General features: G+C 45.6%; 4 protein-coding genes across 8 annotated transcripts in view; 3 read left to right on the forward strand and 1 right to left on the reverse strand.

Moving 5' to 3' along the window:
• Nucleotides 1-16,222, forward strand: part of LOC100447686 (neuroblastoma breakpoint family member 12) — a 2,265,351-nt gene that overhangs the window by 1,817,863 nt on the left and 431,266 nt on the right.
• On the forward strand, nucleotides 118-3,985 carry RBM8A (RNA binding motif protein 8A). 2 transcript variants are annotated; one of them, XM_002810316.6, is made up of 6 exons: nucleotides 118-268; nucleotides 552-611; nucleotides 744-821; nucleotides 1,014-1,150; nucleotides 1,455-1,591; nucleotides 1,705-3,985. In XM_002810316.6, exons 1-6 carry the CDS (start codon nucleotides 202-204, stop codon nucleotides 1,748-1,750), a joined length of 525 nt encoding a protein of 174 aa, XP_002810362.2. In that variant the 5' UTR covers nucleotides 118-201; the 3' UTR covers nucleotides 1,751-3,985. The 2 variants fall into 2 exon arrangements, with proteins under 2 accessions (XP_002810362.2, XP_009243393.1); XM_009245118.4 differs by having other exon boundaries at nucleotides 120-268; nucleotides 747-821.
• LOC100460080 (gonadotropin-releasing hormone II receptor) lies at nucleotides 2,317-7,650 on the reverse strand. The gene is made up of 3 exons (XM_002810315.5): nucleotides 7,134-7,650; nucleotides 3,268-3,478; nucleotides 2,317-2,818 (listed from the first exon to the last, which is right to left on the reverse strand). The coding sequence occupies exons 1-3, from the start codon at nucleotides 7,641-7,643 to the stop codon at nucleotides 2,400-2,402; spliced, it is 1,140 nt and encodes a 379-aa protein (XP_002810361.3). The 5' UTR covers nucleotides 7,644-7,650; the 3' UTR covers nucleotides 2,317-2,399.
• On the forward strand, nucleotides 8,301-15,678 carry PEX11B (peroxisomal biogenesis factor 11 beta). Of its 4 annotated transcripts, none has more exons than XM_054543357.1 (5): nucleotides 8,301-8,397; nucleotides 9,214-9,329; nucleotides 10,016-10,217; nucleotides 14,460-14,900; nucleotides 15,293-15,678. In XM_054543357.1, the coding sequence occupies exons 1-4, from the start codon at nucleotides 8,342-8,344 to the stop codon at nucleotides 14,863-14,865; spliced, it is 780 nt and encodes a 259-aa protein (XP_054399332.1). In that variant the 5' UTR covers nucleotides 8,301-8,341; the 3' UTR covers nucleotides 14,866-14,900; nucleotides 15,293-15,678.

Consider the following 16,222-nt stretch of genomic DNA (forward strand, 5'->3'; position numbering starts at 1 on the left):
TGCTCAAGATGGCCACAGAAACACTTCCGGCATCTTTCCGAACTAGGCCCGCCCCAATTTGCGTATTTTTATCGTGCAGAGGGAGGGATTTAGAGTTATCCTTTGATTGGTCAGCTTGACTGGTGACCTTTCCCCTCTGCGACAGTTTCCCGAGGTACCTAGTGTCTGAGCGGCACAGACGAGATCTCGATCGAAGGCGAGATGGCGGACGTGCTAGATCTTCACGAGGCTGGGGGCGAAGATTTCGCCATGGATGAGGATGGGGACGGTGAGGACAGTGGAGGCGGCTGGGGGGAAGCGGGGAAGGTGCGAGAGAAGGCTATAATAGGAAAATTTACTCCTCTTTTCTCCCCGGTCTTGAGGATGGGAATCGGGGAACCGGGTCTTGGGTGGATTAGAGATTCCGCCCCCTTCAGGAGAAGGGAGGGCGTGACCGGGAAGGCACTGAGACGAGGCGGTTTGGGTCGGCTTGCAGGTAGTGTGTTGGGAAAGAGACGATTGTTACAAATGACTGTCATGGTTACTTATTCTTTTATCTTCTGGGGCTCCAGAGAGCATTCACAAACTGAAAGAAAAAGCGAAGAAACGGAAGGGTCGCGGCTTTGGCTCCGGTGAGTGTGGGGAAAATGGGGTAGAGTGGCCCTAGTAGGGCAGGAGCTACGGGTTTTGGAGTCCCCACCCAACTCATAGGAACAATGGGAGAAAGGGGGAATTTTCGGTGATCTCGTGTATGTCCCTTATAGAAGAGGGGTCCCGAGCGCGGATGCGTGAGGATTATGACAGCGTGGAGCAGGATGGCGATGAACCCGGACCACAACGCTGTGAGTAGTAATGGAACCTGTGAGGTATCCGTGTCTGCGGTAGTAGTTAGAAACCAATAAAATAGTTAAACGCAGTAGGAATGGGTTCAGAGATAGCTTAAACAATCTGAGTCCGCACTCACTCTATTCCTGTGAGCCTGCTTGAAGTGTTTCTCTCGTGTACTCATACAACTTCCCCCCGTCCCCCAACAGCTGTTGAAGGCTGGATTCTCTTTGTAACTGGAGTCCATGAGGAAGCCACTGAAGAAGACATACACGACAAATTCGCAGAATATGGGGAAATTAAAAACATTCACCTCAACCTCGACAGGCGAACGGGATATCTGAAGGTATCCTAAGTTACACTTTATTGCCTCCTTTCTTTCATACGCCTTAGACAGCATTGGTAGTTCTGTGTGTGCTGTGGTTGGCCAAGAGCAAAGTTGAAATAAAATGACATTGGAAATCTATGTTTTGTCAGACACGCCAAAGAGACAGAAACGGAGATGTTGTATATATACAGTAGAGATATATGATGTACATTCATTGTTTAAAGTGTGTAGATTTTTCTGAGTTTAGATTTGAGGAAAAAGATACTCAGTGATACTTGGGGAAATAGGAGGGATTTCATATCTGTCATTTCACTTTCCCCAGGGGTATACTCTAGTTGAGTATGAAACATACAAGGAAGCCCAGGCTGCTATGGAGGGACTCAATGGCCAGGATTTGATGGGACAGCCCATCAGCGTTGACTGGTGTTTTGTTCGGGGTCCACCAAAAGGCAAGAGGAGGTAAAATGAAGAGGGCAAACACTGTTTGGGTGAAGGGAATACGAACGAAACAGAATGAGGACTTAGTATTATGTCCCTCTAATGGACTCCTCTCCCTGCTTCTTTTTCCCTAGAGGTGGCCGAAGACGCAGCAGAAGTCCAGACCGGAGACGTCGCTGACAGGTCCTCTGTTGTCCAGGTGTTCTCTTCAAGATTCCATTTGACCATGCAGCCTTGGACAGATAGGACTGGGGCGCAGCTTGCTGTGTTTATATTTAATCTCTTACCCTATATGCGTAGTATTTGAGTTTCGAATAAATGTTCCATTTTTGTTTTCTACATTTAATGTTACTTTCCTGTCCTAAAATTGAAAGTTCTAAAGCATAGCAAGGCTGTATGGATCATTGTGAAGATAATTCTAGGGACTGAACTCTATGTAATTTCTTTTTTTTCTTTTTTTTGAGATAGAGTCTTGCTGTGTTCCCCAGGGTGGAGTGCAGCTGATCATAGCTCACTGCAGCTTCAAACTCTTGGACTCAAGCCATCCTTTTGCCTCACCGTCCCTAGTAGTTGGGATTACAGGCACACGCCACCATGCCCGGTTAAATTTTTAATATTTTTGTAGAGATGGGGTCTTGCTGTGTTGCCTGGGCTGGTTATGTGAGTTTCTATATTAGACATAGTCTCAACTTTCAGGTAGGGTTTAAAGTAGAGACACTGGTCAGTATTTCTTTTTTGGGGGGAACTAGGAGAGGAGGAGTAGAAGTGAGATGTTAAGATCTTCTGGTACTAAAGACTTACTATTCTGTTCCTATATACTCTGTTAGGATCAGATAGATGTTATAGAAATGTCTTTTGTTTCTCCTGCCTTTCTTGATGTCACAGTTTTTTGTACTTCTAGCTGTCTAAGGGCATGAATCTCCTCTTGGAGCATTCTCCCAGACCCTTCTTTAGAAACGTCTATGCTAAGTTCTTGGTGCCCTCTTCGGCAGCCAAGGGTGAAGGCCCCATAGAGGAGAGGATCCAAAGGAGCATTGAGGAGGCTAAAGAGGAAAAGGATGTGGCTCAGGCTGGGAGGGACTTCAGTTAGCATGGTGAGGGAGAACCAGTACCACAGACCCAGTAGGTAATAAGGGGTCCAGCAGACGATGAAGGTCAGCAAGATAAGCAGGGCCAATCTCAGGGCCCGGAGACAAACACAGGGACAATTGTCAAAGGAGTGGGGGAGGGCAAATTCACCAGCAGGGGCTAGGAATTTAGAAAATATACTGTAATTCAGACACTCAGCTTCTGAACTGAGTATAGGGTGAATTGATGGAGGGGTATAGCTAGTGAGACAGAGCTCGCCTCCTACAAGGAAGAGAATGTTGCAAACCCTTTTCCCCTTCCCAACCTGGGACTATATGATCTCTTACCCCCAGGGATTATGATAGAAATGTGAAGCCACCAAGTCCAGACTTGATGGTGTTCAAGAATAAATAATACTGATTGCCTCCCTAGTCCTTGTCCAGCTAACTCACCTGTTTATAATTGAAGGGATTCAACAAAATTATCTCTAGCATCAGGTGCTAGACATGGTTAGAATCTCACCATGGTTTAGTGACTGGTAGATAGCTGTTAGGTAGGTGGATAAATAAATGATGCTAGAGGCAACAGGTCTAGGGTTAAGGATTAAGGCCTGGGAATTGGAGTCTCACCATGGCTCCCCTTCCTTGTCTGGGGGCTGGACACACTGAGGACAATGCGGCTATAGCAGATGGCCATGGCAGTCAGTGGCAGCAGAAAGAGGCAGCAGAAGGTGAAGAGGTTATAGGTGGTCTCTCGCCATCGAGCCTTGAAGCTGCCTTTGGTGACAAACTGAGTGAAAGGGACTGGGCCAGCTCGGTGGACGGTATGGAACAGGAACAGCTGGAGTGGAGTTGAGGACTATTAGAACTGGTTCCCCTCACCACCCAACCTACCCACCTATGTCATACTATCTCCTCCCAATTCATCCTTAATTCCAAGTGAAGCAGCACAGTGCTGAGAAACAGTTCATCCATGGTGCCATGTTAAAGAAGTTGGAAATATATCTTGAAAATCCTATCTTCCTTTTAGGCTTGAATATGATGGTGAACAGTAAGTTTGTTAAATCTTGGAACTTAAAACAATCCTGCCTTCTCAAGTACTATTCTAACATTGTGCTTTATAAGGGATGATATTTCTACCACCTCACTCATATTTTTAGCTGAAATGATTTTCCTGGTATGTCTGTTATTTTGTGGAAAAAGAAATATTGTGTAAAATGGGTGCTGCCAAAATTCCAGGCCATTTTGCAGTGACTCTGAAGTGACCTTTAGTAGTAATAGTCTTATGTGCAGTAACTATAATGGTAAAGAATGTTAAATAATAAAATTTAACATTTTCCAAATGCTATTGGGCTGCCCCTCCCCCTTTTTGTTAAATTGCTGGGTTTTCCAACTGAATCAGTAAAAACTATTTCCGTTTAGAGCTACAAGGTTAAAGTGCCTGGGTTCCAGTAATGGAGATTGAGTCACTATTAATTTCATAAAAGGTAAGCTCAGTAGGCATCAGATTCCTAGATACAAGGCATTTGGGAAAGTGATTTTAGCAGACGTGAGGGACATTTAGGAAAGATGAATAGTTTCAGCCTAAGACAGAATTTTGCGAACTGTTTGGAGTTACGATCAGGCTACTCTGAGCTAGTTGGGAAATGGTTTTTCCTCTTCCCATCTCTTGCATTCATATATTTCTAAGTTTTTTTTTTTGTTTTTGTTTTTGTGCTCTGCCTAAGAAGTGCTTGAGAATTGTGAGGAGTATAAAAATAGTCAAAGCTGGCTGGGCGCGGTGGCTCACGCCTGTAATCCCAGCACTTTGGGAGGCTGAGGTGGGTGGATCACGAGGTCAGGGGATGGAGACCATCCTGGCTAACACAGTGAAACCCCATCTGTACTAAAGATACAAAAAACTAGCCGGGCGTAGTGGCGGGCACCTGTAGTCCCAGCTACTCGGGAACTTGGGAGGCTGAGGCAGGCGAATGGCCTGAACCCAGGAGGTGGAGCTTGCAGTGAGCAGAGATTGCGCCATTGCACTCCAGCCTGGGCGACAGAGTGAGACTGTCTCCAAAAAAAAAAAAAGTCAAAGATCTTGGATTTATAGTTTGGTCCACAGCCTTGTTTTGATCTTTCCTTTCTCCTGTTTTATTGCCATTTACCACGTACTGTAGAAACATCCCTTTCAACTGCTGATAACTTGGAAACAAGCCTACAAAAATAAGTAATTTCTAACTATTCCTAATACTACCCCTAACTACCCCTAAGCCCTTACCACACTAATGTGACATTATTAAATTTTTTATTTTATTAACACTAATATTTTAACTACAATTACAGCATATGGGCAATGCAGAATTTACCTAAAAGGATACTAATTTGGAACCAAAAAATATCACCTTTTGCACATGTATCATGTCACAACCAGTTTGCCATTGAAACAAATAGAGGTTGCAAATATTGTCAGATTGTCAGGCTGTAAGAAAGGATGAAATTCATTTCCCATTGCATCATCTTGTGGCCCATGGATTTCAAGTACCTTAGCCAAAATCATATAGCTAGTTAGCAGTAGAGCCGAGACTCAGAAAAAACCAAAGTAAAACAGGCAGACTGAAACAAAAAGTCTTCTAATTCCCAGTCCACATGTAAAATTTGCTTCATATAAACAAACCTAATTGTAAATGGCACTGTAGCAACAGGCTTCTTTTTAACACTTGGATTGGTAAAGGCCTTGTTTGCAACATATTAGAAGTATTATTTTTCTCTCTTCCCCCCCCCCCCCCACCCCCAACAGAGTCTGGCTCTGTCGCCCACCCCGGAGTGCAGTGGTGCAGTCTTGGCTCACTGCAGCCTCCACTTCCCAGGTTCAAGCAATTCTCGTGCCTCAGCCTCCTGAGTAGTTGGGATTACAGGTGCTCACCACTACACCCGGCTAATTTTTGTATTTTTAGTAGAGATGGGGTTTCGTCATGTTGGCCAGGTTGGTCTTGAACTCCTGACCTCAAGTGATCCACCCACCTTGGCCTTCCAAAATGCTGGGATTACAGGCTTGAGCCACCAGGCCTTTATTTGTTCTTAGGAGTATAGTCAGACTAACTTCTAGTAGTTATATTTCTAATAATTGAGGATGTAAGTAAGGATCAAATCTTAAATCAGCATAATGCATTGTCATTCCAGAGATAAATCCTAGACCCTTCTTGGTGTCTTTCTGACATAATTCTAATCCTACAGTCTCAGAGATGCTGCTGTATCCTGCCCCCCAACCCCATGATAGTGATAGTGGTTTTTGCCTTGAAGGAATTGCTTTGTATTTAGCCTTTTCCCCCCTAGATTTCTAGTTCCTTTTCAGTATTTGATTTGATTTGAGATTTGATTAACCTAGTACTCAGGTTCAGATGCTCGCCTCTTTGCAATTTTAACACTCATTCGACAATAAAGTCAGTAAAAAACACAAATTTGGTTATGTCACTCTCTTTTTACTTTAGTGTCTCTCCACTGCACTCAGGATAAAGTACAATTTTATTATTTGTGATCTGGCTTGCTCTTCCCCTCTCAGTTCATTACTCACCATTTTCTAGTCCTCAGCTTTAGCAGCATTGAGATCCTCTATCCTCCGTCCTCCCTAGAATTTCTCCTATTTTAATTGGTCTAACACCTATCTCTGAGGAATCAAATTTTAACATCTGGAAAGCTTTTCCTGACTGTACGGCTGTGTCAGACACCCCTATCCACTCCCCACCCCCATTGTCTTCTTTAGCTCCTTTAGCATAACACTTTCGAATACACTATATTGTAATTGCCTAATTTCTTTGTTTCCTGCACTACTGTATACATTTCTTGAAGGCAGGATTTTGCTGCCCTTTCCTTAGCAAAATTTGAGTGGCCCTGGAGATGCATATTACTTTTTGAATGGATAAATGAATGTACCACAAAGTTTTACCCAAACCACTGATTTCACTCTCTTAATAGACCCCCATGTATGTTTTTCTTCCCTGCCCCAATCTGAAGGAGGTGAGATTGGGAGGATGCAAAGAGGTAGATACCAAGTGTAATAAAACAGATGTAATGGAAGAGGCACAGATAGAGGATAGTGCTTTTAAAAGGCAGGCTCTTAACAGATGTAAATTAACATGCAAATAATCTTACAGAAAGAGCAGAGGTAGCCGGGCGCGGTGGCTCATGCCTGTAATCTCAGCACTTTGGGAGGCTGAGGCAGGCGGATCACGCGGTCAAGAGATGGAGACCACCTGGCCAACATGGTGAAACCTCGCCTCTACTAAAAATACAAAAATTAGCCGGGCATGGTAGCGGGCGCCTGTAGCTTCTCGGGAGGCTGAGGGAGAATTGCTTGTACCCGGGAGGCGGAGGTTGCAGTGAGCCGGCCAAAAAAAAAGCAAGCAGAGGCTTACTCCCTGAGAATTAATGGCTAATGGCCCCCCAAGCGCACCCTTTAACTCATGCTATGGACCCAAATCCCTGTCCTGCCCGGTCCTGAGTCCTAGGTCACTCACCTGGGGCAAGGCAAGCAGGAAACTAAGTCCCCAGGCTGCCCCCAGAAGTTTCCTTACACCTGAACGGGATCCAAGCGGGTTGAGTACTGCTGCCTGGCGGTCCAGTCCAATGATCACAGGCAGGAAAGCTGCAGAATACATGGCCATTAGTTTCAGGAACATGAGTGTCCGACATGCGATGTCCACAGCCAGCCATTGAACAGTGACATTCCAGGTGGCATCTAGGGGCATAACCACAAAAGTGACTAGTAAGTCGGTGGCTGCTAAATGGGCGAAGAGTCTCCTGACTGGAGAGGGGCGGAGCTGGCTGGGTTGCGGCCGTGTCACTGACCGCCGGACTGCCAGTTTCCCTCCAGCCGAAGAAACAAACAGCACAATGGTCACTCCCACTTGGACCTTGGCTGCTGCCGAGAAGGTGGGCAGCTCTGAGCCCTCCACCTCCACTCCTGATCCAGCCCAGACCTCCTCCCCCGCTGCTGACCCCCAAGGGGTGCCGTTGCCTGCAGACATGGTGGCCTGGAGAGAAACAGGAGGATGAAGTGTGGGTATGAAGCGGTTAGCTTTGGCCACTGATTCTTCGCCCTCCTTTTCAGGATCTGGAGCTGATTATTGCGAATTTCGTTCACTAAATCCTCTGCTTCTGGAGACTTTCCATCTGTTCTAGAGGAGGTCACTTGTCCAACTGTCAAGGTTCTGCAGGGAACGAAGATCTGGTACCAATCACGCTCCTTTTTCCTTGGACAGACCAGCCTGGGCTTCGGGCCTCTACTGCCCTAGACCTCTTTAGCCCCTACAGGCCTGGAATCAGTCGGAGCCTGCATGCATGTGTATTTGTGATGTTCTGCCGGGCGCACACCTATCCCGGCCTCCAAGACGTGGAGATCACTGCGGCGCTTTCTCGCCCCGCCCCGGCCCCTGCAGGCCCCGCCCTTGGTCCTGAATATTTAAAGAAGAAGGTGCCGCTGGAGGCGTGCTAGGGAGTAGAGGTCCTCTGATAAGGGGACGCTCTGACGGAGACACGCGCAGTAATACACAGATGGAGGCTCAAAAGACACGCGTTTCGCGTCCTGAAATTCCGCTTCCAGGACTAAGCTTTCTTTTCTGATATTGTTTGTCCCTCGCGAGGCACCGTTGGGTCGCGCAGTAGGCGTGACTAGGGGCGGGAAGTGGGACGGGGGCAGGGCCGCGGAGCCTGGGCTGCCGCTGTCATGGACGCCTGGGTCCGCTTCAGTGCTCAGAGCCAAGCCCGGGAGCGGCTGTGTAGGTGCGGCCCGAATAGGAATGGGGGTGGGGCGGGGGAGGGATGGGCAGAGGAAGACTCTAGTGAGGCGAAGTCAGTTCAGGCTACAGGGGGGTCAAGAAGGGTCAACTCTGGCTACGGGGGCCCGAACGGACCGTGAGGCGCAGATTTGAGCCGCTGTTGAGATGATTCCTTTCCGTTCGCGGAAGAGATGGGGAAACTGAGGCATGAGTGGGCCAGCGGGGAGGCCGCTCAGGGTTGCTGTGTCCACATAAGACCGACAGTGTCCTCACTGGGCGGTGATGGAATGAGGAGCATTCGCCCCACGGTGGATAGCCCCAGACTCTGCCCCCAGAGCTGAGGAACCACTCCCAGTTTCCCTGTCCCCACACCGTGCTGCCATTCGGGAACTCCCCTGCCTCCGCCCTGGCGTTTGGTCTCCGTTCAGCTAGAGGGCCATGAAATCTCTCAGTTCACCTATTCTGAGGAATAAAATGCCCTCCAACTGTTTGCCTCCCCCTCGTCGATCACGTACATGCTCACGCTGATGTGCTTGTGATGGACCCCTGCGGCCTGCACTGGCCCCTTCAGGCCTCATCATTGTCAAATCTCTAATTTGCTCAACATTCAGTAGTGCTCCCCACCCCTTTCTAGACTCTTTTTTCTCCTTATGCCTTTCTCTTCCTCTGGCCTGGAGAAATGGTGAGATATGGGCATGGAGGAGGAAGGGGAGTGTTCTCAAACTGGGAAAGGGGGAAGTCTGTCTGTGCCTTTTGGAGGATAGTTTTGAGCGGAAGGTTAGGGAGGTCTCCACCTTACCTTGCCTGCCTTCTCCTCTAGGGCCGCCCAGTATGCTTGCTCTCTTCTTGGCCATGTGCTGCAGAGGCATGGAGCCAGTCCTGAGTTACAGAAACAGATTCGACAACTGGAGAGCCACCTGAGCCTTGGAAGAAAGCGTAAGTAACTCTGTCTTTCCTTTTATCCCCCAACCTTTCCTCCATCCCCAGCTCTCCTTCCTTGTCCCTCCTTCCTGTACCCTCTCTGCCTGTTCTTCTTTCTCATTTGGCTCTGCACTTACTCTCTGCATGTGTCCAGTTGAGATAAGAGAGCAGGGATATGGAAGTAATTAGGAGGATTGGAGACAATGGGTCAAGTTTGAGAAAGCTAAACTGGCACAAAAATTAAATTTGAAATTGAAAAATGAACTGTTTCTGCTCTTTATTTTTTATTTTTTTTGAGACACAGTCTCTCGTCCAGGTCAGAGTGCAGTGGCACAATCTTGGCTCACTGCAACCTCTGCCTCCCAGGTTCAAACAGTTCTCCTGTCTCAGCCTCCTGAGCAGCTGGGACTACAGGTGCCCACCACCATGCCGGGCTAATTTTTGTATTTTTAGTAGAGGTGGGGTTTCACCATGTTGGCCAGGCTGGTCTCAAACTCCTGACCTCGGGTGATCCACCCACCTCAGCCTCCCAAAGTGTTGGGATTACAGGCTTGAGCCACCGTGCCCAGCCTGTTTCTGCTCTTTAAAAAAATTGTTATCATTATTGCTCAACTTTTGCCCTCTTGCTTTCTCTGTTTCTGTTTCTTGCTATCTGCCTCTCTACTTACAAATCCTTGCTTTCCCTTTGTAATCTCCACAAGTTCTACGCCTGGGTAACTCAGCAGATGCCCTTGAGTCAGCCAAAAGAGCTGTTCACCTATCAGATGTTGTCCTGAGATTCTGCATCACTGTTAGTCACCTCAATCGAGCCTTGTACTTCGCCTGTGACAATGTCCTGTGGGCTGGAAAGTCTGGACTGGCTCCCCGTGTGGATCAGGAGAAGTGGGCCCAGCGTTCATTCAGGTTTGATATCCTGTTCTCCTTCAAGATTTTTTTTGTAGCCTCTATATTGCATAGCTTGTCTTATGTGAGGGAAAGATATCTTAGGATCTTTCCAGAGTATATAAGTCTTGATCAGTCACTTGGCTTCCAATCACTTAGATCTTAAACTATTGGAGAATATCAAATGGGGGGAGATGGAAGACAGATGCTCTTCCATAATGAATGACTAATATTGTGCAAGGTAAGATATTACATCACTTTAATTGTGCTTCTATACCACAGGTTATTCTCCCTCACTACCTGCTTACTCATTCATTCCAAAAATATTTATTAGATGCTTACTGTGGGGCAGGGGATAAAGCAAAGAGCTAAACAGATAATGTGCCTGCTCCCATGAAGCTTCTAGTTTAGTGGGGGAGTTAGATACTACAATGAATAACTTCTCATATATATTTGTGGAAAAGTATGCGGTATTATGAAAGAATATCACAAGGGGAGCTAGTTTAGATTGAAAAATCAGGAGAAAGTAATATTTTAGTTCAGACCTGATATCTGAGTAGGAGGAGTTAGACAAAGCCAACAGTAGCAGAAAAGACATTTCCAAACAGAGAAAATCGCACAGTCTAAGTAAGGCTTTGAACTAAGAAAGACTTCAGGGAATTAGAGAAATAGAAAGAAAGCCAGTGTGATTGACAGTATTGAGTCAATCAGTTCAAATTTGAGAGATAGACAGGCACCAGATCTTTCATACAGGGCCTTTTAGGCAATGTTAATGTTTGTTTTATTTTATCCTACAATGGGACATTGTTGAAGGATTCTGAGCAGGGAAATCCTTCATGCTTCATGATTCAAATTGTGTTTAAAGGACATTTCTTTTTGAGATGTTGAAAATGGATTGCAGGCCAGGCGCGGTGGCTCATGCCTGTAATCCCAGCACTTTGGGAGGCCGAGGTGGAGGCGATCACGAGGTCAGGAGTTCAAGACCAGCCTGGCCAATGTGGCAAAACCCCGTCTCTACTAAAATTACAAAAATTAGCCAGGTGTGGCGGCGGGCACCTGTAATCCCAGCTACTCGGGAGGCTGAGGCAGGAGACTTGCTTGAACCCGGGAGGCAGAGGTTGCATTGAGCCAAGATCGTGCTATTGCACTCCAGCCTAGGTGACAAGAGCAAGACTCCATCTCAAAAAAAAAAAAAAGAAAAGAAAATGGATTGCAGTGGGTCAAGAGAGGAGGAGATGCCCTAATACGAGCAAGAGATGACGTTGGCTTGGACAAAGGAGGTAGCTGACAATAAAGGTAGAGAGAAATATGATGTGGGAGTAAAATTCTCTAACATATTATCTGTATTGTTTTTTGTTTTCCTATGATTGTACTTTTTCATTATATTAACCTTTCTTTTTCCTTCATCTTTCTCAGTGATTTACAACTTTTAACATGGCTTATGACATATGAGGGGTGGGAGCAGAGGCATGGCTGGAGCAGTACGGAAAAGCAACTCCCTAAAGGAGTCTATATGTTATATTTATTCATTTTATCCAACAGATACTTACTGAGCTCTTACTATATGGTAGGCACCAGTGTACATACAGGGATACAGTGGTTAAAGACAAACAAGGCCGGCCAGGTGTGGCGGCTCACGCCTGTAATCCCAGCACTTTGGGAGGCCAAGGTGGGCGGATCACCTGAGGTCAGGAGTTTGAGGCCAGCCTGACCAACATGGAGAAACCCCATCTCTACTAAAAATACAGAATTAGCCGGGTGTGGTGGCAATGTCTGTAATCCCAGCTACTCGGGAGGTTGAGGCAGGAGAATCGCTTGAACCCGGGAGGCAGAGGTTGCGGTAAGCTGAGATCATGCCATTGTACTCTAGCCTGGGCAACAACAATGAAATACCGTCTCAAAAAAAAAAAAAAAAAAAAAAGAAAGAAAAGACAAACAAGAAAGCCTCTGCTCCTCTGGAACATACCTTGTAATGGGATGAGATAAACATAAATAAACAATAAATTAAAATATCAGATACTGGTAAATGTTATGCAGGAAATTAAAACAGTGTTATGGAGTAGAAAGTAACTGACTCAGTGCTTTAGATTTAGGGATAAGGGAAGGCCTCTCCGAAGAGGTGATATTTAAGCTCGTACCTGAAGAGCAAGAAAGAGCTAGCTATGTGAGGGTTTTGGAGGGAGAATATTCCAGGTAGAGGGAATAGGTAGTGCAAAGGTCCTAAGGCAAGAACAAGCTTGATGGGATTAAAATGTAGAAGGAAACCAACATGGTTGGAGCATAATGATTGCAGGAAAGAATGATACAAGGTAAAGTTAGAGGGGTAGGGACCAGATGTTGAGTCTGTAAGCCTCTCTAAGGTATTTATTTTATTATGAATGTGACTGGAAGAAAACCATGGAGAGCTGTGGTTTTTTTGTTTGTTTATTTGTTTTTGTTTTTTTTTTTTTTTTGAGACGGAGTCTTGCTCTGTTGCCCAGGCTGGAGTGCAGTGGTGCAATCTCAGCTTACTGCAACCTCCATCTCCTGGGTTCAAGCGATTCTCCTGCCTCAGCCTCCTGAGTAGCTGGGATTACAGGCACGCGCCACCACGCCCAGCTAATTTTTGTATTTTTAGTAGAGACAGGGTTTCACCACGTTGGTCAGGCTGGTCTCGAACTCCTGACCTCATGATCCACTTGCCTCGGCCTCCCAAAGTGCTGGCATTATAGGTGTGAGCCACCTCGCCTGGCCAACCATGGAGAGTTTTAAGAAGGGAAGTAATGTGATTTATGTTTATGCTAGCTATTATATGAAAATAGATTGTTGGGGGTGGGGGCAAGAATGGCCACAGTGAGACCAGTTAAAACACCAAAGCAGAAGTCTAGACAAGAGATGTTAGTGGTTTAGAGTATGGCAGTGGGGTGTGATAGAGAGATGTGGTTGGTTGGGTTCAGGATATACTTTGAAGGTAGAACAAGTTATTGAGTACAGACCACCATTGTCAGATTGGATTACAAATAAAAAACATGGACTTTTTACTGAAGAAATTTATAATTTAACACATTTGGCAATTACTTAAACCTCTGGGCCTCTTTTTTTTTTTAAAGGAATGGGGATTGGATTTAGATCACCTTTAATATGTTTGAGTCTCTGAGACATCTGAAATTTGTTCTTTCGAAACAAGTTTGCCTTGTTATAGGTCAAGTTGAGAGAGAGAGAGAGAGAGAGTGTGTGTGTGTGTGTGTGTGTTGCCAAGTGGAAAATGAAATTTGAGATTGACCTTGGAAGATTTCATGATGCTCATGAAGTTTAAACCAGGATCTTAAGGCGCACATAAACATGTATTAGTTACAGAATGGTGGGAGGACTTTGTTTCTTCATTTTTATTGGGACATAATTGACAAATAGAAATTACATATATTTAAGGAGTTATAGCTCGATGTTTGTACATGTATATTGTGACATGATCACCACAGTCAAGCTAATTAACATATCCATAATCTCACATAATTACCTTTTTTCTTTTAGGTTAAGAACACTTAAGATCTACCTTCCTGGCAGATTTCAAATATACAATACAGTATTGTTAACTATAGTCACAATGTCGTACATTAGATCTCCAGAACTTACTCATCTTGCATAACTGAAACTTATACGCTTTGACCAATATCTTCCCATTTCCCTCACTCCCCAACCCCTGGCAACCCCCATTCTATTCTGTGCCCCTATGAGTTAACCTTTTTTTTTTTTTTTTTGAGGCAGAGTCTTACTTTGTTGCCCAGGCCTGAGTGCGGTGGTGAGATCTCGGCTCACTGCAACCTCTGCTTCCTGGGTTCAAGCAATTCTCATGCCTCAGCCTCCCGAGTAGCTGGGATTACAGGCGCTGGCCACCACGCCTGGCCAATTTTTGTATTTTTAGTAGGGACGGGGTTTCACCATGTTGGCCAGGCTGGTCTCAAACTCCTGACCTCAGGTGATCCATCTGCCTTGGCCTCCCAAAGTGCTGGGATTACAGGCATGAGCCACCATGCCCGGCCTTATTTTAGCTTCTACCTATAAGTGAGATTATGCAGTATTTGTCTTTCTGTGTCTGGCTTATTTTGCTTAGCATAGTGTCCTCAAGGGAGGACATTTCTAATAGGGATAGTAGCATTCACTTTACTTCTGATAATCTAATGTATAATCTCTTTGTGCTACAGGAAAAGAAAATGTTAAAATGTGATGTTGGATATGTTAAGTAGGTATACATGCCCTTACTGACCCTTTTGCTCTGTGTATCAGGTACTATTTGTTTTCCCTCATCATGAATTTGAGCCGTGATGCTTATGAGATTCGCCTACTGATGGAGCAAGAGTCTTCAGCTTGTAGCCGGCGACTGAAAGGTTCCGGAGGAGGAGTCCCAGGAGGAAGTGAAACTGGGGGACTTGGGGGACCAGGGACTCCAGGAGGACATCTGCCCCAACTGGCTCTGAAACTTCGGCTGCAAGTCCTGCTCCTGGCTCGAGTCCTTAGAGGTCATCCCCCACTTCTGCTAGACGTGGTCAGAAATGCCTGTGACCTCTTCATTCCTCTGGACAAACTAGGCCTCTGGCGCTGTGGCCCTGGGATTGTGGGGCTTTGTGGCCTCGTGTCCTCCATCCTGTCTATTCTCACCCTAATCTATCCCTGGCTACGACTCAAGCCCTGACCTTCTGGTACAGGATAAGGAGGGGACCTGAATTGGTGAGATGGAATCTTAGATCGTCCCCCACGTACCAGCCTCATTCGAATTCTACTCTTTGGTTAAAGTTAGAAATTCAGAGATTTAGGGGTGGAGGAAGAGCTTTGGGGAAGATGAGGTAAGGAAAGGTGACTCGTGAAGTTAGTAGGATGTCTCTAATTTCTAGATGTGCCTGAGCTTCTGTTCTTTTCCTCTTTCTTTGTCTGTGTCTCTCTTGAATGTATTTGCTTTGTGTCTCTTAACTCTGTTTAAGGTTCTGTGTCTATGCATCTCTCTCTCTTTTTTTAACCTTCTCATTCTCCTATCCAGGGATTTAATCAGCAGAATTACTTTTTGGTAGGGGAGGTATAAGGTTTGGCCTGTAAGGTTCTAACCGCCTTCTTTTTTCTCACAGAGGTGGCTTATGGCAGATTTTTCCTCCTTCAAACTCCAAACATAATTTTTAAGACTATGTGCCAGTGGACTCTTCCCTCATATCTCTGCACCACAAGTTGTTGGATGTTTCCTCTTCCTCCCTCATGTCTACCTCACCAACCTCGCTCATGATTTGGCCCTTATCCTTCCTTGTACACATACCTTCAGATTTCTGCTTACACTTTGATTTCAGAGCTTTATTCCCTAGTCTGTTCTTACTCCTTTGTTGCTTATCCAGAATGATGCTGTGTGTAGCATCTTGCTGTAAATCCTGTACAATGATTCTGTGTAAATAGCTGTGGCCTATGCCAATAATGAAGAGCAAGCCTTTCAGGTAAGCAAATTAAAGTTCAGTTTGCTCATCAACATTTGGTCTGATCCCTCATTTTTTGGTAACTTGAGGCCCCTATTCCTGTCACTGTGGTTTGGGTTTTTCTCGGGATTAGCCACTAACATCACCCACATTATTTTTATTGAGTACCTACAGTATGTAAAGCAAAATACTTAGTGGGCATCCAAAAATCTAAGAAGCTCCACACTCCCAACTTTAAGAAGTTTATGACCTAGCTGAGGAGTTGGGGTGGCAGAGGGGTGGTCTAATACTAAAGTTATTGTCCTGGCTCCACAAAGCACATCTCATACCAGTTCAGATATAATCCCTCTAAGAAGTAGAATGCCATATGACAGCATAGGCTAAGAGCCAAGAACAGAACCAAGTTGGAGTGGGGCTGGTAAGGATTTGGAACTGTGTCTTCACAAGTTGAGACTCCCCTGGGTGGGTAGGGAAATGATACCATTGCTATCAGCTCTTTAATTTCCCTATGCCAGGTTGAGATAAATAAGGTTAGGAAGTGAAAAGAATCTATCGGCCAGGCGTGGTGGCTCACGCCAGTAATCCCAGCACTTTGGG

Source organism: Pongo abelii, chromosome 1 (assembly GCF_028885655.2).
Source record: "Pongo abelii isolate AG06213 chromosome 1, NHGRI_mPonAbe1-v2.0_pri, whole genome shotgun sequence".
Taxonomy (NCBI): Eukaryota; Metazoa; Chordata; class Mammalia; order Primates; family Hominidae; genus Pongo; species Pongo abelii.